Raw genomic sequence first — 18258 nt, forward strand, 5'->3', positions numbered from 1 at the left:
CGCATTACGTTGGTTTTGTCGTGACGCGGCTCATTTGTGTCGATTACTATATATCTAGTTATTGTTTTACAAGTAACCTTTGCATATTTTAGCATTATCTTCTGTTCTCTTATCTATATGGTAACGTTTGTAATGTAGATCATTGAATAAATTAATTGAAAAATGTTATCATAATTACCGGCAATATTTAAGTTCATGCTTATTGTTATACAAGCACTAAATCAAGTTCGGACGGGCGTAAAGTCACTTTACAACGCATGTCAGTGAATAAATGTCGATTCAATTTTATCTGTTTTAAACGACTATATACTTCTTTGTTTGAAACTGATAAATATGCCGCCAAAGATTTACATAACATCAATTTATTCGTCCTTACTGACATATTTGATAACAAGAAGCAAAATTTAAAGGGTTCAAATTTAATTGGACAGGCTTTAGAAAAACATGGCATACAATAAGCAGAAAATACAATACAAACGTCGACACACATAATTGCGTTTAAAAATCACTTCAAATTGAAAATATGCTATATCGTATGGTTCAGACATCTTGATTGGTCAGACATGACAAAAACGATCGTTTTAATTTTCGAGTATTATAATTATTCACTTTTTTTTATTCATTCCTTTATTTCTTTTTACTTCATTCCTCTATATTTTTTTTCAATATTAAATTTTGTTCTTACTTTCTTATATATAAATATTTATTTATTTATTAAATTGATAGATAAATGAATTAATTAATTGTATTTCATTCTAGAAATTGAAGGCTTACGTTTATATATTTTGGCCACTTAAAATTGCTAAAGCTGTTTTAGGCTAAATGGCTATAGCGGTTTTAGGCTAAATATGCTAGCTTTTAAAAATTGCTGTAAGTATTTTTTTTTCACAGTGAAATGATTCCTCGGAAATGCAAATAGACATGCGATCTTTGATATTAGACCATATATGAGCCGCGTCACGACAAAACCAACATAATGGGTTTGCGACCGGCATGGATCCAGACCAGTCTGCGCATCCGCGCAATATACAACGTCATTTTAGCGCATTTTATGAATGAACCGAGTTTAAATGACGTCATTTTAGAAGAGGAGGACATCATTTCACCGTTGTTATTAAAGTTGTAAATTCATACGCTAGTGTAAGAAAATAGTTATGGATGAAATGACATGTATTTCCATGAACAAATATCTAATTGAGGTTAACCATTTTAAATATGAAATAATATGGCAGAATATGCGAGAAAAAATATATAACATACATGTATGTTTGCGGTTCGGATCGGAATATCCGTCCCTCGGGAACCCGCCCATGGTTCCCTCGGGACGGATATTCCGATCTGAACAGCAACATTATGACATATATTATTAATCTGTATTAATTCCCAAAACGCAAAAGAAGTAAAAGATGACACAACTGTATGGTCAATGTGGTATTTCATGGAATCTGTAATATTATAACGGCTTTAGAAAATAAAAAGATTAACACTTTTGGGTTAAATTGACCTTAAATTTTAGTTCATCAAATTCGTGCATTAAGTTTGCATGACCTTCCATTTTATATAGGACAGCTTGCGATACAATGTTTTAAAACATTGGCTTCACCTGTACACCGTATTTAAACCAATGGTGATTTACAAGTGTGTCAATGTACCCTTTAGAAATTGTTATCTGTAACTGTTAAAAACTGTTCACTTCCCTTGGAATCAAAGGTATTTAAAGCGTTTTGGATTAGGTAAAAGTCATACTGCCTATTTGATAGTGGCTTTGACAATTTTTTAGGATATCTCGTAATTTTTTAATAGGTAAGAATATATTTGTTGCAGTAAAGAAACAACATAATTTATATTTTTTTGTAAAGATATATTATGCTTTAACTTAAATATATTTAAGAATACCTATATTAATTGCTATCTAGACTTTCTATTTTTAGATTTGAAATAAATATGTTTTGATTATACACAGAGGGTAAAAAAAGTAAAAAAAAGATGAAACGATCATGTAATATGTTAATTTTGGTACAGGAAACTAAGGTTAAATTAGGAACTTGACCTTTTAATGATTCTAGTGACACCAAAGAGATTCTGATAATAAGAAAAAAATAGCCATATAAGAATGTAATTTTCGATAAAAAATCTCGAGGAAATTTGTATAATAACCAAAAGACCAGTTGTCCTCAGGAATGTTTGACAGTTATCTTGGATGGCAGTTTGTTTTAGCAAACAGACAATTAAAAATTCGTCTGTATGTCCCTTTTTTGTGGGGGGGGATTCTTTGTTTGTTTTGTGGGTATTTTGGTTTTTTTTTATTTTAATCAAAATGAAAAAGAACAAACCTGTTCTTTTTTTTTACATAATGAAACTTGAAATATTTTCTACTCATAAAATGTCAAAATGTTTTAAAGACTGAAATTATTATTCAATTTTTGTTGTTCTTAAGTGGTAAAAAAATGTTTTGTAATGTTTGATAACGTATTTAAAGCATATTTACATGCTAATCGGTGTAAGTCAGTAGCGCTGAATGTCAAATATCATGTACGAAAGAACGGTAAGGACATTTCAACTTCACAAATTCTCGATTTCATCTTTGTGAATTCACAATTTTAACTTCGTGAATTCACGTTTTCAACATACGAAATCATGACCCCACCGGTCTTTCGTAAACATGACATAAAGGTTGCTTATTGTAAACAGAGTAATATTTTGACTTATTACATACTAAATTACTAAAACTGCTTCAACTGCCAAAAGCAAAAGAAGTAAAACCTTTATGGTCAAACAGTGATTTTAAGGAAATTGCAAAAGGACACAAAAATGAAAAGTTTTTCAGAAATAAATACACCGTCAGTTGCTTTTGGAGGCTTTATGCGTCTTTAAATGTGAGCATAAGTCATGTGAATATAGGTGCTTTGTACTTCCGTAAGCCTGATTTACATTCAACAAGAGTAACAATGTTATCCCATGCTTAGATATAATAAATTCAACTCGAAACTTAATCATATTTACCTGTATGTGCAGTTTAAATGTAAACTTGAAGTACTTGACTACGTGAAATGAAACAAACTTATCTTTTTATGATAGAGAAGCAATGTTGATAGTTTTCTGATAAGCCGTACTTTATTGGCTCATGAATATTTGAATTTAAAGATTGTGCAGGCACTTCAAATCTTAACGTTTTATACATATCTTTAATTATTCATCAATTATCTTATATGGAAATGAAATTGCAAAACGTATAAGTTAGCCATATATCCATTATAAAATAATTATGATATACACACTGTGATATACGTGTTACAAATTTTACTTTACTTTCGGGTTTAGCACTAAATGTTAAAGGCGAGCATGCCATATCTATGTTCTTTTTAAAATATAATAATGTTCATCCGTTATCTAAGAGTTTAAAGCGAGTTTAAAACCCAACGAAGCGTGATTATTCTCTGATGTATTTGTGCCGTTCTTTTTCGAACTAAAATGTTCGATACATGTACAAACCCAACACAGGACTAAATCAAAATAGGAAATAAAAGGTCATGTCGAACTTTCGATTTTTTGTTGATAAACATTTTTTCCGTAACTTGAATATCGCAAAAGAAACTCATTAAAACCTGAATATTCAAGGCTATAATGCACATAATTTATACGGAACCAAATCTGTGACCACACGTAAAGGTGTGATAAGGTAAACTTTATAGAAGAACAACAGTGTGGTTAAAAACTGTGTAAATCTAAATTTAACTCTGATACTGATTAGCATGTATTCATTTGCTGCACATATTCCTCCTTTTGATTCAAAAGTTATTAATAATCGAAATGATATAGATTTATTTCAGCTGATTGAAATAGGCATTGAAAAATATTGCATTTAATGTAAAGTCTTTGTAATTGGCGACTTAAACTCTAGAACATCTAAATAATCTGATTTTATAGTAAATGATAGATTTATAGATGATAATACTGATCTTATAGATAATGATTATAATATTTCAATAAGAGAAAACAAAAAACAAAATCAGTATTAGATAAATATAGTAAGCGATTGATACAAATGTGTAAAACAACAAATTTATTAACATGTAACGGGCAATTTCATAGCGACTTTACTTTTATCGGTAATAATGGATCTTCAACAGTTAATTATTTATTAACTTATGGGATAAACTTTGATATAATATCCCACTTTGATATTATGAAACCGTCCGAATTTTCAGACTATAACGCTATACATATTCATTTGCGTCGCAAAATACGATTTAGTTCGAAGCGCGATAACGTAGTACTTGTCGTAGATAGAATGGGATAGCGCGCCTGTTGATTTATTTACTAGGAATTGTGTGACGGAGAGAATTTGTTCAAACTGTAATTCTAATACAATCGAAAATGAATATCATGTTTTGCTTAATCGTCCAAAATTTAGAGAACTTCGTAGAAGATGTTTAAAACGTTATTATTATACCTGGCTTAATTGGCATATCTTACAAAATTAAAAACAAAAACTTTTAAACTGAAACTAATCGGAAAACTGTTCAAAATCTATGTAAATTTATATATCATGCTAATCTACTGAGAAACTAATAACCATTCTTCAATGTTTAAGACTCTTCAAAATACCTTTGTCAATTACTGTTGTATAAGCATAAGTAAAATCTATGCATTTTCATTGTTTTTTCATGTATTGTTTTCATGTATTGTTTGCAATAAATGTATTACATGTTTTATGCAATAAAGATATTGAACAGCCAACGTTTGGTTTTTCTAAGCCATTCCGCTAACACACGTTTTTGTTCAGAATAATCGTGTCAAACAGTATGTTGAGCCACCAGCTGAGATACAGGTAGTTTACACTGAATTTCTTTAGAATGATTTATTACTTCGTTACATTAACAGGAGCTGCCACTGTTGTTAAATGGATTACACTGTGCTTCTAGTTATTCTAAGCGCAGGTGAGTAAATTTTTTTTTGTAGTATATTGTTAGTCTATTATATCTGTAATTGTACTACATAATTATTGTAATATAATAAATGTTTAGACATTGTATCTTTATTATGATTCTAAAGAACGTGATGATATATATCGAAAAAGGTAGATTATTAAATTTGGTTCCTTTTTAAATGTGTGTTTCTTCATTCCTATTTTTTCAAAATTTGGCAAGAGGGTGAAGTTTTTAGGTTGTAAGAAATAAGTTCTAAATTCTGAATAACGATGAATATTTCTCAGTCTATTCGTAATGGCTTTTTAAATACTACATATTTACTTATTAACTAAATCGACTATTGTATCAAGGAATGTTTTAGATGTAAATCTTCTTACCAAATGCTTTATGTGTTACAGTTTTAATGTAACCTTCAATAAGAGTCATTAATGACACATTCCATCAGAATATATTATTTTCTTAAATATAAATGCACCAGTTAATTGAAACTTCGGTCCCACCGAAGCCAGTAAGCTAGATGAATATGCGAAATTTGTACCTGACATTATGTCCCCCGCCTACCGGTTTACTTTGTTTGTTTGTTTCATTTTACGCCTTTTTCCAACAGTATTTCAGTCATATAGGCGGGTAGTTTCCTAACCATCGTTCCTGGAGAGTTACACCAGTACTAAACTACCTTCCTCCGCGCTTAACTACCAAAGCATCTCCCGGGGATCGAACCAACGCCAGAGAGGTAACTGGATTAGAAGTAAACGACTCTAACCCCTCGATCACGGAGGCGGTTGGTTCACCTTGGTCTGTGTGTTGTCTCAAACATGTAGATAATGGTATTGGGGGCATGTAGCGGATTTTTTTCAGTCTCTTGGTGTTCCCACGCTATGGTGCCTTTACCAGGACCCTGACAATCCCTATAGCCAGGACTCCCGTTGATCAAAAGGAGTTTGGATGAGGTAGCAATTGACTTTTGCCAACAGTAAAGTAGAAGCGGTTAGTACTTTACACGATGCGAAACAAAAGTATTTACTGTTGATTAAGATTTACAAACTTACAACACTTATGATAATAACACATTTCAAATGGTTCAAGGTTTTGGGTTCTTCATTCAATTTTATTTCAGTCAGTATTCAAGGTACCCCAGATGACGATTTTAAGGTATTTGCTGAAAGGTATTGGCGATGGCGCCTAGAAGATGTACCGGAACTCGCCTCTAGTATTGACGTGCACGATTTCGATGACCGAGTGGAACAGTTCACCCTTGATATATTAGATACTAGGAAGGTTGTTGAATTTCCATTTCTTTAGGAGATCGATAATAACACACGAATATTTTTGAATAAGTACTAACTGAGCATATATGAATGACTTGTTAAGATATACATTCATTGTCTTTTATATGTATGGTCACTCAATACCTTCTCAATAGAGTAAAAATAACTCAACATGATCCCTACACAATGTCACAAGCGGCAATATATAATTGCAAAATTGCTAAATGTTGCTGAGACTCTGCTTCATTGATATATGTATTCTTGAATAGTAGTGGTAAATACAAACGACAAAAGTCAGCCGAACATAACTTATTTCTTATCAATAAATTATTACACAGTGTACAGCTGTACTTATTTTCAACAGGACAAAGTGTCGAGTTTCTTAAAAGAGCTCGGCAGCACCATCGACAGAAATGGTCTAAGTCCAGCAAGGAAAATAAGTTATGACGTCCTTAAAGACACGCTTGAAACGTACCTCGCTGGATATAAATGGAAAAGGTATGTTCAATTGTTTGTATATTACTTGCATTTTATTATTTTAGTTAGATTTTACGTCCAACCGACACAGTGCTGGTAAAAGGGCGTTTTTCGATATTAAAAAGTTCCCAGGTTCTCCTCCGTCTATTATTTATGGCACAAACGTGCACATGAGTAGAAACACTGACATTCCTTAAGTTAGTTTGATAGCTTCCTTTCATGAATAATCCAAAATCCATGGCGGATTCGAACTACTAGCGTTTTTTAAATGTCCAAAACCTTCAATTATAATACAAGTAAAGGACATATTTGACAACGATCATCATGCAAACACATTAAACAACAAATATGAATGTAAATATACAAATCTGTCATGTAAGACGAACACTTAGCACATCTTACAAGCAAATGATTAAGTTATAATTGCTCTTACTAGAATTTTACCACAATAGCAACAGTAACGCAATCGCAATCGCTGCTCTATAGTATATTTATAAGCTTTTGCTAGTCATTAAAATGGTATGACCTGGCCTTGCATACACATTTTGACTATAGATCATTTGTTTCTCATTGAAGCAATACTCTAGAGACACGTCAAATGAAAAACTGTTAATTTATACTGAAAATAATTATTTTTAGGTATGTAATAAAAAGTATTGTATTCATGATAGGTTTATTAGATTCTACTAGATTAATTAAACTCGTTGAATAAAATAGTATCATACAATATAATTTTATTCAACTCGTTCAAAAGTTTCAGTATCGAACCTTAGGACGGTTTTATTATTTGCTTTATTTATTTTATTTCCATTTGCTTTAAAATAACAACTGTAATTACTAAAATCTCTATGCAGACATATGTTCAACATGTGAAAAGAATTTGTGATTGTTAGTTTTGTATTATATTTCGCCAATCATCTGTAAGTTTATAAGTTCTAGCATTAAAATTCTTTCAAAGTTATATGTCTTTTGAATCCAAAACCTAGATATAAGGCGATCTCCAAAGTAATGAGCATCTTTATTGCACGTCATCATTTTAGTTTTCTTAGTCATGGTTTAAACGTAATATTTTAGAATACACGAAAGTAATTTATAGTTACATAATGGAACTCCAAGTTGTTGAAGCTACAAAATGTTTGCGGATTTGTTACGCAAATATAAACATTCGCGTCCACCGCGAAAAGCGCGAAATAAGTTTTAGGAATACAGTTGCTATTATATACGGAAGACAATTTGCAAGTAAATGCTATGTCTGTTTCAATGTATTTTTGTATATGACCAAATTGGAATGGATAACTTATTGACTTATTGATAGTAATTTTGTGTTCAACCAAATTTTATTGTATATAGAAATCATAGTGATGTTTTTTTGTTTTCTTATTTTGTTTCGTTTTTTTTTTTTTTTTTTTTTTTTTTTTTTTTTTTTTTTTCATTTTTATGGGCCAAAGTGTATATATAGAAATCGTATATGTAGTACTTTTTTTGTTTGATTAATTTTTTTGTAGTTATGGGCCAATGAACCCTGTCAACTTTTCTTGAAGGACTTTGGACGGATCCGCGTCTGCTGCGCCGACCAACCCGAAGACATATGATGAGTTTTACAACTACATTATGAGGATATATGGCTGGGGTGATCAGGTGAAAAACGTTTAATTCGAATACTAGTTCAACTTAATATACGTTGATTTATACAGTTAAATAATGTGTTAATAACTCCAGTATAGGTGTTAAGAAATTTACATTATTATTTCTTTATGGTCATGTCAACAATGTTTTATGCATACCTCTTGGTTGGATAACATACATCATATCTTTTCAGTTCAAATCAGTTTCAAATTTAACTAGTTTGTCTGACAAGATTATATTAGAGCTAGTAATTTTGATAATTCAATAATGATATACATTGTCTTTCAGGCATTAAACTATATAAAGCGCATGCGCATAGCCATTGATAACGGAACAACCAATCACTGGGTATCAATGGTAAGTATCATTTGAAAAGAAGGCAATCGAAATCATGTGTGTTTTGCTGATCGAGTTTCTTGTAATCTATTGTATTTGTTTACAGAACTGTCACACCGGTTGCATCAAATTAGCAACGGCTTTTTTAAAATAATCATCCGACATCCTTCTTTTAAAAATAAAAACAAGTTTTGAATATTAATTTCTGATAGTAAAACTATTTTATATGCAAGTATTAAAGGTTGATATATATACGATTATTTTTTACAGACTACAAGCCTTTATATCGAAATATTAGAAGAATTATAAACTTTTTTTTTATTAAATCTTATTCAAACAATTGAAGAGAAAACTTTTGATAACTCAAGATTTTGTTTAATGTCCGTATGACACATAGTATTGCATCATGTTCATTTGTTCCTTTGCGTTTTTTTTTATATCTTGACAGGACGGTACTCTTAATTCAATAGATAAGCTTGTAGGCTCAAGTGTCATGGACAGTCCAATGTATGAACCATTGAATGAAACTCTGGAAAATACAAACCTTCCAGAAGCTAACAAGTATGTATCAGATATGAACCCTTTTAATTTGATTAAAAAACTTACTTCCCTGCGTACTGAATCCATCGGTAGGCCAATGCAAAGAGTTGTTTGACTGCACCCCTTCAGTAAATACAGCTATAACGCTAAAATATCTTCGATTCCAACTTTCAAATTAATTACAATTCGATTACAATGGCTGGTTCTCTTTAAGTGATCAACACAACCCAATGTATGATGTATTTATTTCACTTGCAGTTTCAATATAATACCTTTTTGATTACTGCTGAAGTTGTAATACATGCCAAAAATAATTATATGTGAAGTTAATATCACATTGCATTGACATTTCTGTCCATTAAACGTTATGTACTACTAGGCTTTTATCGTTTGATACCACGATTGCGAAATGTCTTACAGTTTGTTTAGATTATGTCTTTTTTGGCTCATTCATACATTGAATACGCCTATAGATAATCAAACAATAAGTTATAATTCATACCAGTATCTAAATGTTGGTAAAATGGCTATATATTTTCAGGACCGCTCTTAAACAAACTGCTAATTTAACCATGCCGTCATTCCGTGAAAGTTTTAAAACACTACACAGATTTATTTTAGAGGTAAGTATTTTAGAAGTAAAACATTTGTAAGCGAAATAATGAGCTTATATTGAATACTTTTTGCTGAAACTATATGTTACGGTTTTCTACAACGTGTCATTGCTATGTATGCATTGAAAAGGAAAATAATATATTAGAGTAAATGCATTTAATTTCCAAACCTTGCGATTTGCCAGTGTTGGTAGATACGCAAACTGTATGCTGAATGAGGTACTATCAGTGATGTACATACAGATAATGATAATCGGCGCATTTGGATGGATCTATAAAAGGTTTCATGCTAAATGAAATTGATCTACGATTGACGATAAATGGTTCTGATAATGTTGGTAGTAATGATGACTATTATGATTAATATTAATCATGGTGATGTTGATCATGATGTTAATTAATCATGATAATGATTATGATAATAGCGTTAAAGGAGATGATGTTGATGATATTGATGACATTGACGATGATAACAGTAGTAATGGTGATGGTGATGATGAATTACTATCGTTGTTCTTTTTTAAAACGAACACTGAAACAAACTAAATCGCATTTAAAGGGAGTGATTGCGTAGTGGTAAAGGTGTCTGCCTCTCAACCCAGGGTTCACGGGTTCGAGCCCTAATCGGGTCACGACCATGTTTTCTCACATGACAACAGTACTGGTTGGTTCCAGGAAGCGGACTCGAAAGTGATTTAGTTGCAAGAATATTTTTCGCAGTCGAGCTTAAATAAATATGTTTAAGCCAAACCACTAAAATCAACTATAACTGAAAATATCTTCTTTTTTTCAGGAGTACAAGAATGCGACAAGGAATGGGTATGGTGTTAATTCCTTGCCTAACGGAGTAGAGTATTATAAGGCATGTTTAAAATGGCATCTCTCTATAGACATCAGCCCCGAAGAAATACACCAGAAAGGACTTCAGGAGGTGGCACGAATCAACAAAGAGATGCAGCAGGTAATAGTGTGCTGACGTATCTTGTTTTTATTATATTCATAATCCGTTGCTGGGCATTAAATTAAATGCTGTACAATCATTTTCATTGGCTGTATTGCTATGAAAAAAGTTTTGAAAGTGCAGAATTTGGTCAAGTAGAGTTGTGTTTAGTAAATTTTTATATTTTTCCCGGTCCTTCGAAAAGCAAATTTAAATTTCCCTTTGTATATCGCTTAAGGCCGGGTGCAAAGGGGCGGGGAGGGGAATTTTTTCACTTTTTTTAAAATTTCCCCGGGGTACAAATTTTAAAAGGGTTTGAGATAAAAGTTTTAAACCAAAACCCACAAATTTGAGGGTAAAATAAAGTAAGTGATTCAGATTTAGGTACAGGTTAAGGTACAGGTTTTGCATAATAAGTTATTGTTTTCCACTTGTAGAAGGTTGTTTATTATCTTAATGTTTGTTCATTCCTTTTTTAACATGTCTTATATATCAGCTGTTTTGTATGATATAAAAAGTCAAATTTGCATTTCATAATGTTTATGACACTGTTTTGGTGAATAAATCCTGAATCGATTCAAACTTCAATATAGCAGTTTAAAATATATATTATGATCAAATTTGATATTTGAATATATTGATTATGGCTACACTTTTTTCTGTAAATATGAAATAAATAATGTTTCCACTTAACACAAAGTAGATATGTTATGCTTTTATCCCTACACACTGCGCGTTTAAATCGACACACTATGAATATATATGTCTAGTGTCATTAAAAAAGCAGTTTTTTTTATTGAACGGACAAGCTTTACTTGACCCGTAATATGGAATTCAGATTTCCATACAGAGTCTGTACCTTCTTTTATTTTAAAAAGAAGACAGAAAATTGTTTATACTTTTCAATAAATTTCTGCAATAAAACTATTTTACTCAAAGATGAGCATAGTATATCTTTAATATAAACATGATAATAATTTTAGATTTGTGTGCCTTAACCGGACAAATGGACCCTCGTTACACATATACTACATACATAACGCATTTTAGTGTGTACCTGAATCTTATCATTTCTTTGCAGACATAAAATTGTCTTAATTTACATTATTAGGTTATGACTGGTCTCAATTATACTGGCAGCATCAAAGGGTTTTTCGAGAAGTTGAGCAATGACTCTAGATTTATCATTGATTCACCGGTAAGTTGTCTTGTACCACATCCATGCTCCATTTTACGCTTAATCTAGTCATTGCATAGTTTGAGAGCATTCAAATCTCATTCGAGTAGATTTGAAAGATCTTGCAGTGTCAGTATTATAATTAGTAAATGTTTATTACTTAAGTTTTTTTTCACATATTTGAAAGTAGTTTTTGTAATCACAATAAACAATCAAAAGACGTTTGGAATTGTGACATTATCATTTTCTTAAGGAATCTTAAAATTATATTTGGTATCTGAATAAATAATATGATAAGGGTCAGATGAGACAAAATAAAATTTAATAATTTTTTTCTGTTTACATTACATTTCTTAGTCGGAAAGTAGGCAAAGAAGTTTTTAACAAAAATGCAATTATAAGAGTCTCTATTACATAATCATTTATTTATTTTAATTATATATAATTTATTTTTATTACATATTTTTTATTTATTTATTACATATTATATATTCATTCATTACATATTATTTAATTTTTTTTTTATTTACTTATTGCATATTTTGAATTCATTACATACGATTAATGTATGTGTTTTTCTACTTCCAGGACGAGACCCTGAAACGATTTACATTTATCATCAACGATAGAATAAAACCTAAACTTCCTTTACTCTTTAAGAATATTCCGGATAGTCCGATTGTGTAAGTATACTGTTTTATCCGTACTTACTGTAAGGAACTATTATATTACCTTTGAAGGGATGTGTATGGTCTTTTAAACCTACTTCTCAATAAATACCTTTTAGAGTTTTTAACTAATTTGGCAATTAACTAGGAATAAGAATTTGTTTAAAGATCCAGACGCACAAATTTTTATGGTCTTATATCACAAATACGTATAATGCTCAAATGAAGATTTATTAATATTGTAAGTTCCAAAAAGCATTATTTGTAAAGATATTACCGAATTTACATTTCAATAAAGGGAGGTAATTAGAAATTTATTGTCTATAATCTAAGTCAAATTTTCAATAAAAAATGAATGCATATATATTAATGATTACATATAATGTGGAAAAATATTTGCTGTACATATTTCACATATTCTTCGATGTTTATAAAAAAAAATTTAGAAGCATAATTCTGTACATAATATAATATTTGACGTAAGCATTTGAAAACGTTCTTGTCATTACTACTTGATGTGTTGTAGTGTGAAAGAAATGCCATACGATGGTCCAGGAGGAACGTATTCATTTGGCTCACCAGATGGTTCCAGACCTGGAGTATTTTATGCTAATGTACGACGACCAAAAGATAAGTACGTTTAGACGTTTAAGCACTTTACATTTAAGATTAATAGCATCAACTAGTTTCTTGTTGTCTTCAACAATAAGTGTTTCCAGAATGCCTACATGCACATTAAGTGTTTTATATTAATAAATTAATCATTATATTTGCTTTGACAATAATAAAACAATGCTATATCATAAGAACTCCAATTAAAAAGAAAAACAACAAATATTTATCATAAGATTGTAAAGCTTTATCATGTAGACTTTATTTACAGCCCAACTTACAACATGGTGGCATTAGCTTTGCACGAAGCAGATCCTGGTCATCATTTACAGGTTTCTATTTCTGTTTTTTATGCTCTTGTTACCTTGTAATGCAATATATAAAGCATGCTAGTCCGGGAGAGCTCGGTATTCTGTTAATTAAACTGTCTGATTACAAAACCAAGGATCCCGCGTTTGACCTCAAATATTTGTTAAGCTTCACTATGTTTGTTGCAATTCGTCCTCTATAACTCTAAAAGGGAGGTTTGGATCACATTTACGTTAAATTACTTTTTCTGATTCGCCGTTTTTCAATTGTATCACTTCTTGACACTAAGGTACTGCTACCACAAAGCGACTCTTTAAGAAAATCAAAACTCGGTACAGAACAAATTTAGTCATCATTCATTCATGTTGTTCAAATCATATGCATCGTCATTTCAGGATATATATGCCCAGCATTCTGTCGGGACACCTACTTTTCAGAAAGTGATCGACTACACCAAGTATTTCTCTGTTCCCTACCATTTTCCCTTTTACACATCGTTCACTGAGGTAAATGCTTCACATATACATAAACTTTGTTAAAAATTGTGCAAAATTGACTTTGTTGGCGTTTTTTATCCTTTTCCTCACGTTGACTTATTTTCAACTTTAAAATTATTTCTGAAATAAATTCTCAATTATGTAATGTCGATGGAGGTAATTTTTGTTCTTTCTGTGTAAATAATATTATTTCGCTATCTATAATAGGATAGGAAATCTGTTATTTGGTCCTGTTTTGGTAATAATGCCTATGGTTACGGTCTATTAAGATTTCTTCTGTTTTTCTTACTTTCTTTTTTGAGCCGTTCTTATATATTCAGAAATTTTAACGACTGAATAGCTTGTGAATGATAGTTTACATTTTACATAGGGCTGGGGATTATATGCAGAGTCTTTGGGAGAAAAAGATCAGCTTGACATTTACAAAGATGATTATGAAATGTAAGAATTTTTTTCATATTCTATATGTTCAAACAAGCAGCTGGTGTCCCGCCCAGTAACATCTATTTGTCTCACACCGCCGATTCTGAAATTATATAAATTCAGTATCCGGCCATTTAATGAGAAATCAATAACTGCTAGTTTGTTACCCGGGAAAGCATGTTACGTGGATGTGACAAAACAATGTGTTGAATCGTCTTAAAAACAAAAAAGCAAACAAAATCTTTCCAACTTAGCCTACTTTTGGTCATTGTGACTGCTGCTTTCTATAGTTTAGACAGTGGGGATTGATCAGTTTAAGACGTTACCTGAGCTGGTATGAGAAATATAGTGACTTCACAGCTTTACCGGTGACCTAAATATGAGTGGGCATCCGAGTACAACCGTATACCTTCCATTTAAAGTTACATAATTCAAAGTCCTTTGTGAGATTTAAGGCCATAGCAATAACCAATAGCCAATAAAAAAACATTCTGTAAAAAGATAGTAACGTTTATTATTTCCATTTTGCCTTAATTTATATTGATATATTTATTTTCATTATAATGTTGCTTTTGTCAGGATGGGACGCTACAGTTTTGAGATTTTCCGGGCGTGTCGTCTAGTAGTAGACACAGGGCTCCATTACTATAAGTAAGTCTGGGTTTTTAACAAATAATGAATTATCTATGCCCTATCCTCTACCAATGCTCGTTTAAGTTTCTGAACATCGAAATAGTAAATCATGGTTTCATCCTCTCTTCTATAAATGCAGTATCCAGATATTATCAATTGTATCACATTACACAGCAACTTTATACAGAAATAGGGTTTCTGCCACTATTAAATTTTACATAAATGTCCTCTGTATCATCAAAATAAAAGAACTATTCTAATAAAATTGATACAATGCCCTTACTGTATTAATTGTACTCGAACAGTATAGATTATCACTGAATACTGATACTTCAAACTATTACACCTTAATAACGTTTCTCTTCAAGTTTGACCACTTGTTTGGGCTCCTTGCCACAGGTTCTTGTGGCTGGTTAGTGTAGGGGTGCGTTCATTGAACGCCGCCTTTCCTTGTTGATCTTGTTTATAATATTTTGTGCATTGTTTACTGTTTAGCTGGAGCAGGGACAGAGCTATAGAGTACATGTTGAATTACACGTCATTTTCCCGCTCCTCAATAGAGATAGAAATTAACCGTTATATAACATGGCCTGGTCAAGCAACAGCCTACAAGATCGGAGAACTGAAAATTAAAGAATTGAGACAAAAAGCGATGGATGCATTAGGTAACTTCAGTTTGGCTTTTATTTGTAGCTTTATATCACTTTTAAGTTTTAACTAAAGCAGTTAGAAACATCAAGACAAAAAATTTATTTATATTTTATTACATCTGATAAAGTCTATATAACATAGTAAAAGGACAAAAGTTGCACGAAACTAGAAATGGCAGATTTTTCCTGAACAAAACTGGAATATCTGATATATGATTTCAAAAGGTGAATATTTAATAGATTTATTAGGAAATAAACAAAGACACTGAAATTGTCACCAAATAATGCCCGTCAAGGTGTATATGGTCAGCGAACAGATAAAAATCAAATTAACTTGACATTTTGCCATAATTGTGTTCATCTTTTTTATATGAAACGAAAATGAAAAATCCACGTAACCAACAGAAATTTCTATAAAATTAATTCTTAATTTATCGGCAAGTAGTGACTGTACAATTCTTTTAACAAGTGGAGCAGTCCTTTTATAATTTAGGTCGTTGTGATATTTTATCATAAAATAATTTCTTTATCAACCATTTGTCAATCACTATTAGATTAGTCAATCTTTAGAAATATATTACTCATTTAACTAAACTTGTCAACGAAAAAAAATGAATATACTGTCATTTTAAGATAAGGCAATAATATAATAGATATTTTCTGTTTTCTTTCCAGGACCAAAATTTGATATAAGAGACTTTCATTCTGTGGTCTTAGACAATGGTGCTATTCCTTTGTCTGTTCTTGAGCGTCTAATTGATGAATGGATTGTTGAAGTAAACACAGAAGCTGGTAAAACAAAAATCTTACGTCATCTATTTCATCCCATGATATCCTTTTTGTATTTTGTTCCTTTCTATATATCGACAAAACAGCATTATCATAAAACATTTTTTGCGTAATCAACTGACTGTTCTTTGAATGATTTGTGCCATTTTAACAATAACGTAATGTAAAGCAAAGGCTTTGTTTTTTTATGCCACCGCAGCATCTGCGATGCGGTGGCATATAGCGATTCACCTATGTGTTTGTGTGTGTGTGTGTGTGTGTGTGTGTGCGTGCGTGCGTGCGTGCGTGCGTGTGTGTGTGTGTGTGTGTGTGTGTGTGTGTGTGTGTGTGTGTGTGTGTGTGTGTGTGTGTGTGTGTGTGTTATATAGATTATATAGTGAACTTAAAAAATCTTCTTGTGAAAAACTACTAGTCCAATTTCAACCAAACTTGGCAGGATTGTTTCTTGGGTGAAGGGCCTGCGAAGTTTTTTCAAAGAATTTGATTTCATGCAGAAATCTGATTGCCAAAAGGAATTACAAAAATGAATTTAAAACATCTTCTTGAAAGACCCACTAGGCCTAGAGCATAGATATTTTGCAAAAGGCTTTTTTGTAGTAGACCTCTAACAAGATTGTTCAAATTATAGCCCTGGGGTCAAAATTGGCCCCGCCCCGGGGGTCATTGATTTTCACTATGTACATATAGTAAAAACTTTAAATACCTTCTTGTAAAAACCCAAAAGGCCTAGAGCTTAGATATTTTGCATAAGGCATTGTCTGGTAGACCTCTAACAAGATTGTTCAAATTATAGCCCTGGGGTCAAAATTGGCCCCGCCCCGGGGGTCATTGATTTTCACTATGTACATATAGTAAAAACTTTAAATACCTTCTTGTAAAAACCCAAAAGGCCTAGAGCTTAGATATTTTGCATAAGGCATCATCTGGTAGACCCTTACCAAGATTGTTCAAATTATAGCCCTTGGGTCAAAATCGGTCCCGCCCTGGGGTCATTGATTTTCACTATATGTACATATAGTAAAAACTTCAAACACCTTCTTGTAAAGACCCAAAAGGCCTAGAGCTTAGATATTTTGCATAAGGCATTGTCTGGTAGACCTCTACCCAGATTGTTCAAATTATAGCCCTGGGGTCAAAATCGGCCCCGCCCCAGGTGTCATTGGTTTTCCTTATATGTATATAGTAAAAACTTAAAAAAATTCTTCTAGCAATTGACAAATGCTAGAGGTTAGATATTTTGCATAAAACATTGTGTTGTAAACCTCTAGCAAGATTGTTCAAATTATAGCCCTGGGGTCAAAATTGCCCCCGCCCTGGGGGTCATTGATTTCAATATATACATATAGTAAAAAATAAAAAAATCTTATTGTCTGAAGGTACAAGGCTTAGAGCTTTAATATTTGTTAAATAATATCATCTAAAGGTACTCTACCAAAGTTGTTCAAATTTTGCCTCTTGTGTCAAAATTAGCCCCGCCCCTGGGAGCCATAGGTTTATCTTATATGTATATAGTTAAAACTTAAAAAATCATCTTCTCTAAATTTACAAAGGATAGAGTTAAGATATTTTGCATGAAACATTGTGTAGTGAACCTCTAGCAAGATTGTTCAATTTATAGCCCTGGGGTCAAAATTGGTTCCGCCCCGGGGGCCATTGATTTTCATTATGTACATATAGTGAAAAAAAAATATATTTTTGTCTGAAGGTTCAAGGCATTGAGCTTTGATGTTTGATATATAATATCATCTATAGGTCCTCTACCAAAGTT

The 18258-nt window shown here is 31.7% G+C and overlaps 1 protein-coding gene across 1 annotated transcript in view; it reads left to right on the top strand.

Annotated features, from left to right (window-relative positions):
* The first annotated feature begins 1651 nt into the window (after positions 1-1651).
* The window catches only part of LOC132743946 (uncharacterized), a 30103-nt gene continuing 13496 nt past the window's right edge, over positions 1652-18258 (top strand). Inside the window, exons 1-18 of the mRNA XM_060732547.1 lie at positions 1652-1803; positions 4885-4940; positions 6049-6209; positions 6564-6697; positions 8182-8314; positions 8591-8659; positions 9087-9199; positions 9720-9801; positions 10586-10753; positions 11844-11930; positions 12498-12592; positions 13104-13211; positions 13461-13521; positions 13894-14004; positions 14366-14436; positions 14998-15069; positions 15547-15716; positions 16377-16493. Of these exons, the coding sequence (XP_060588530.1) occupies positions 8288-8314; positions 8591-8659; positions 9087-9199; positions 9720-9801; positions 10586-10753; positions 11844-11930; positions 12498-12592; positions 13104-13211; positions 13461-13521; positions 13894-14004; positions 14366-14436; positions 14998-15069; positions 15547-15716; positions 16377-16493 (1351 nt within the window). The 5' untranslated portion in view covers positions 1652-1803; positions 4885-4940; positions 6049-6209; positions 6564-6697; positions 8182-8287. The remainder of the gene's footprint in view (positions 1804-4884; positions 4941-6048; positions 6210-6563; positions 6698-8181; positions 8315-8590; positions 8660-9086; positions 9200-9719; positions 9802-10585; positions 10754-11843; positions 11931-12497; positions 12593-13103; positions 13212-13460; positions 13522-13893; positions 14005-14365; positions 14437-14997; positions 15070-15546; positions 15717-16376; positions 16494-18258) is intronic.

Source organism: Ruditapes philippinarum, unplaced genomic scaffold, assembly GCF_026571515.1.
Source record: "Ruditapes philippinarum isolate M1 unplaced genomic scaffold, ASM2657151v2 ctg3954_1_1_1_1, whole genome shotgun sequence".
Taxonomy (NCBI): Eukaryota; Metazoa; Mollusca; class Bivalvia; order Venerida; family Veneridae; genus Ruditapes; species Ruditapes philippinarum.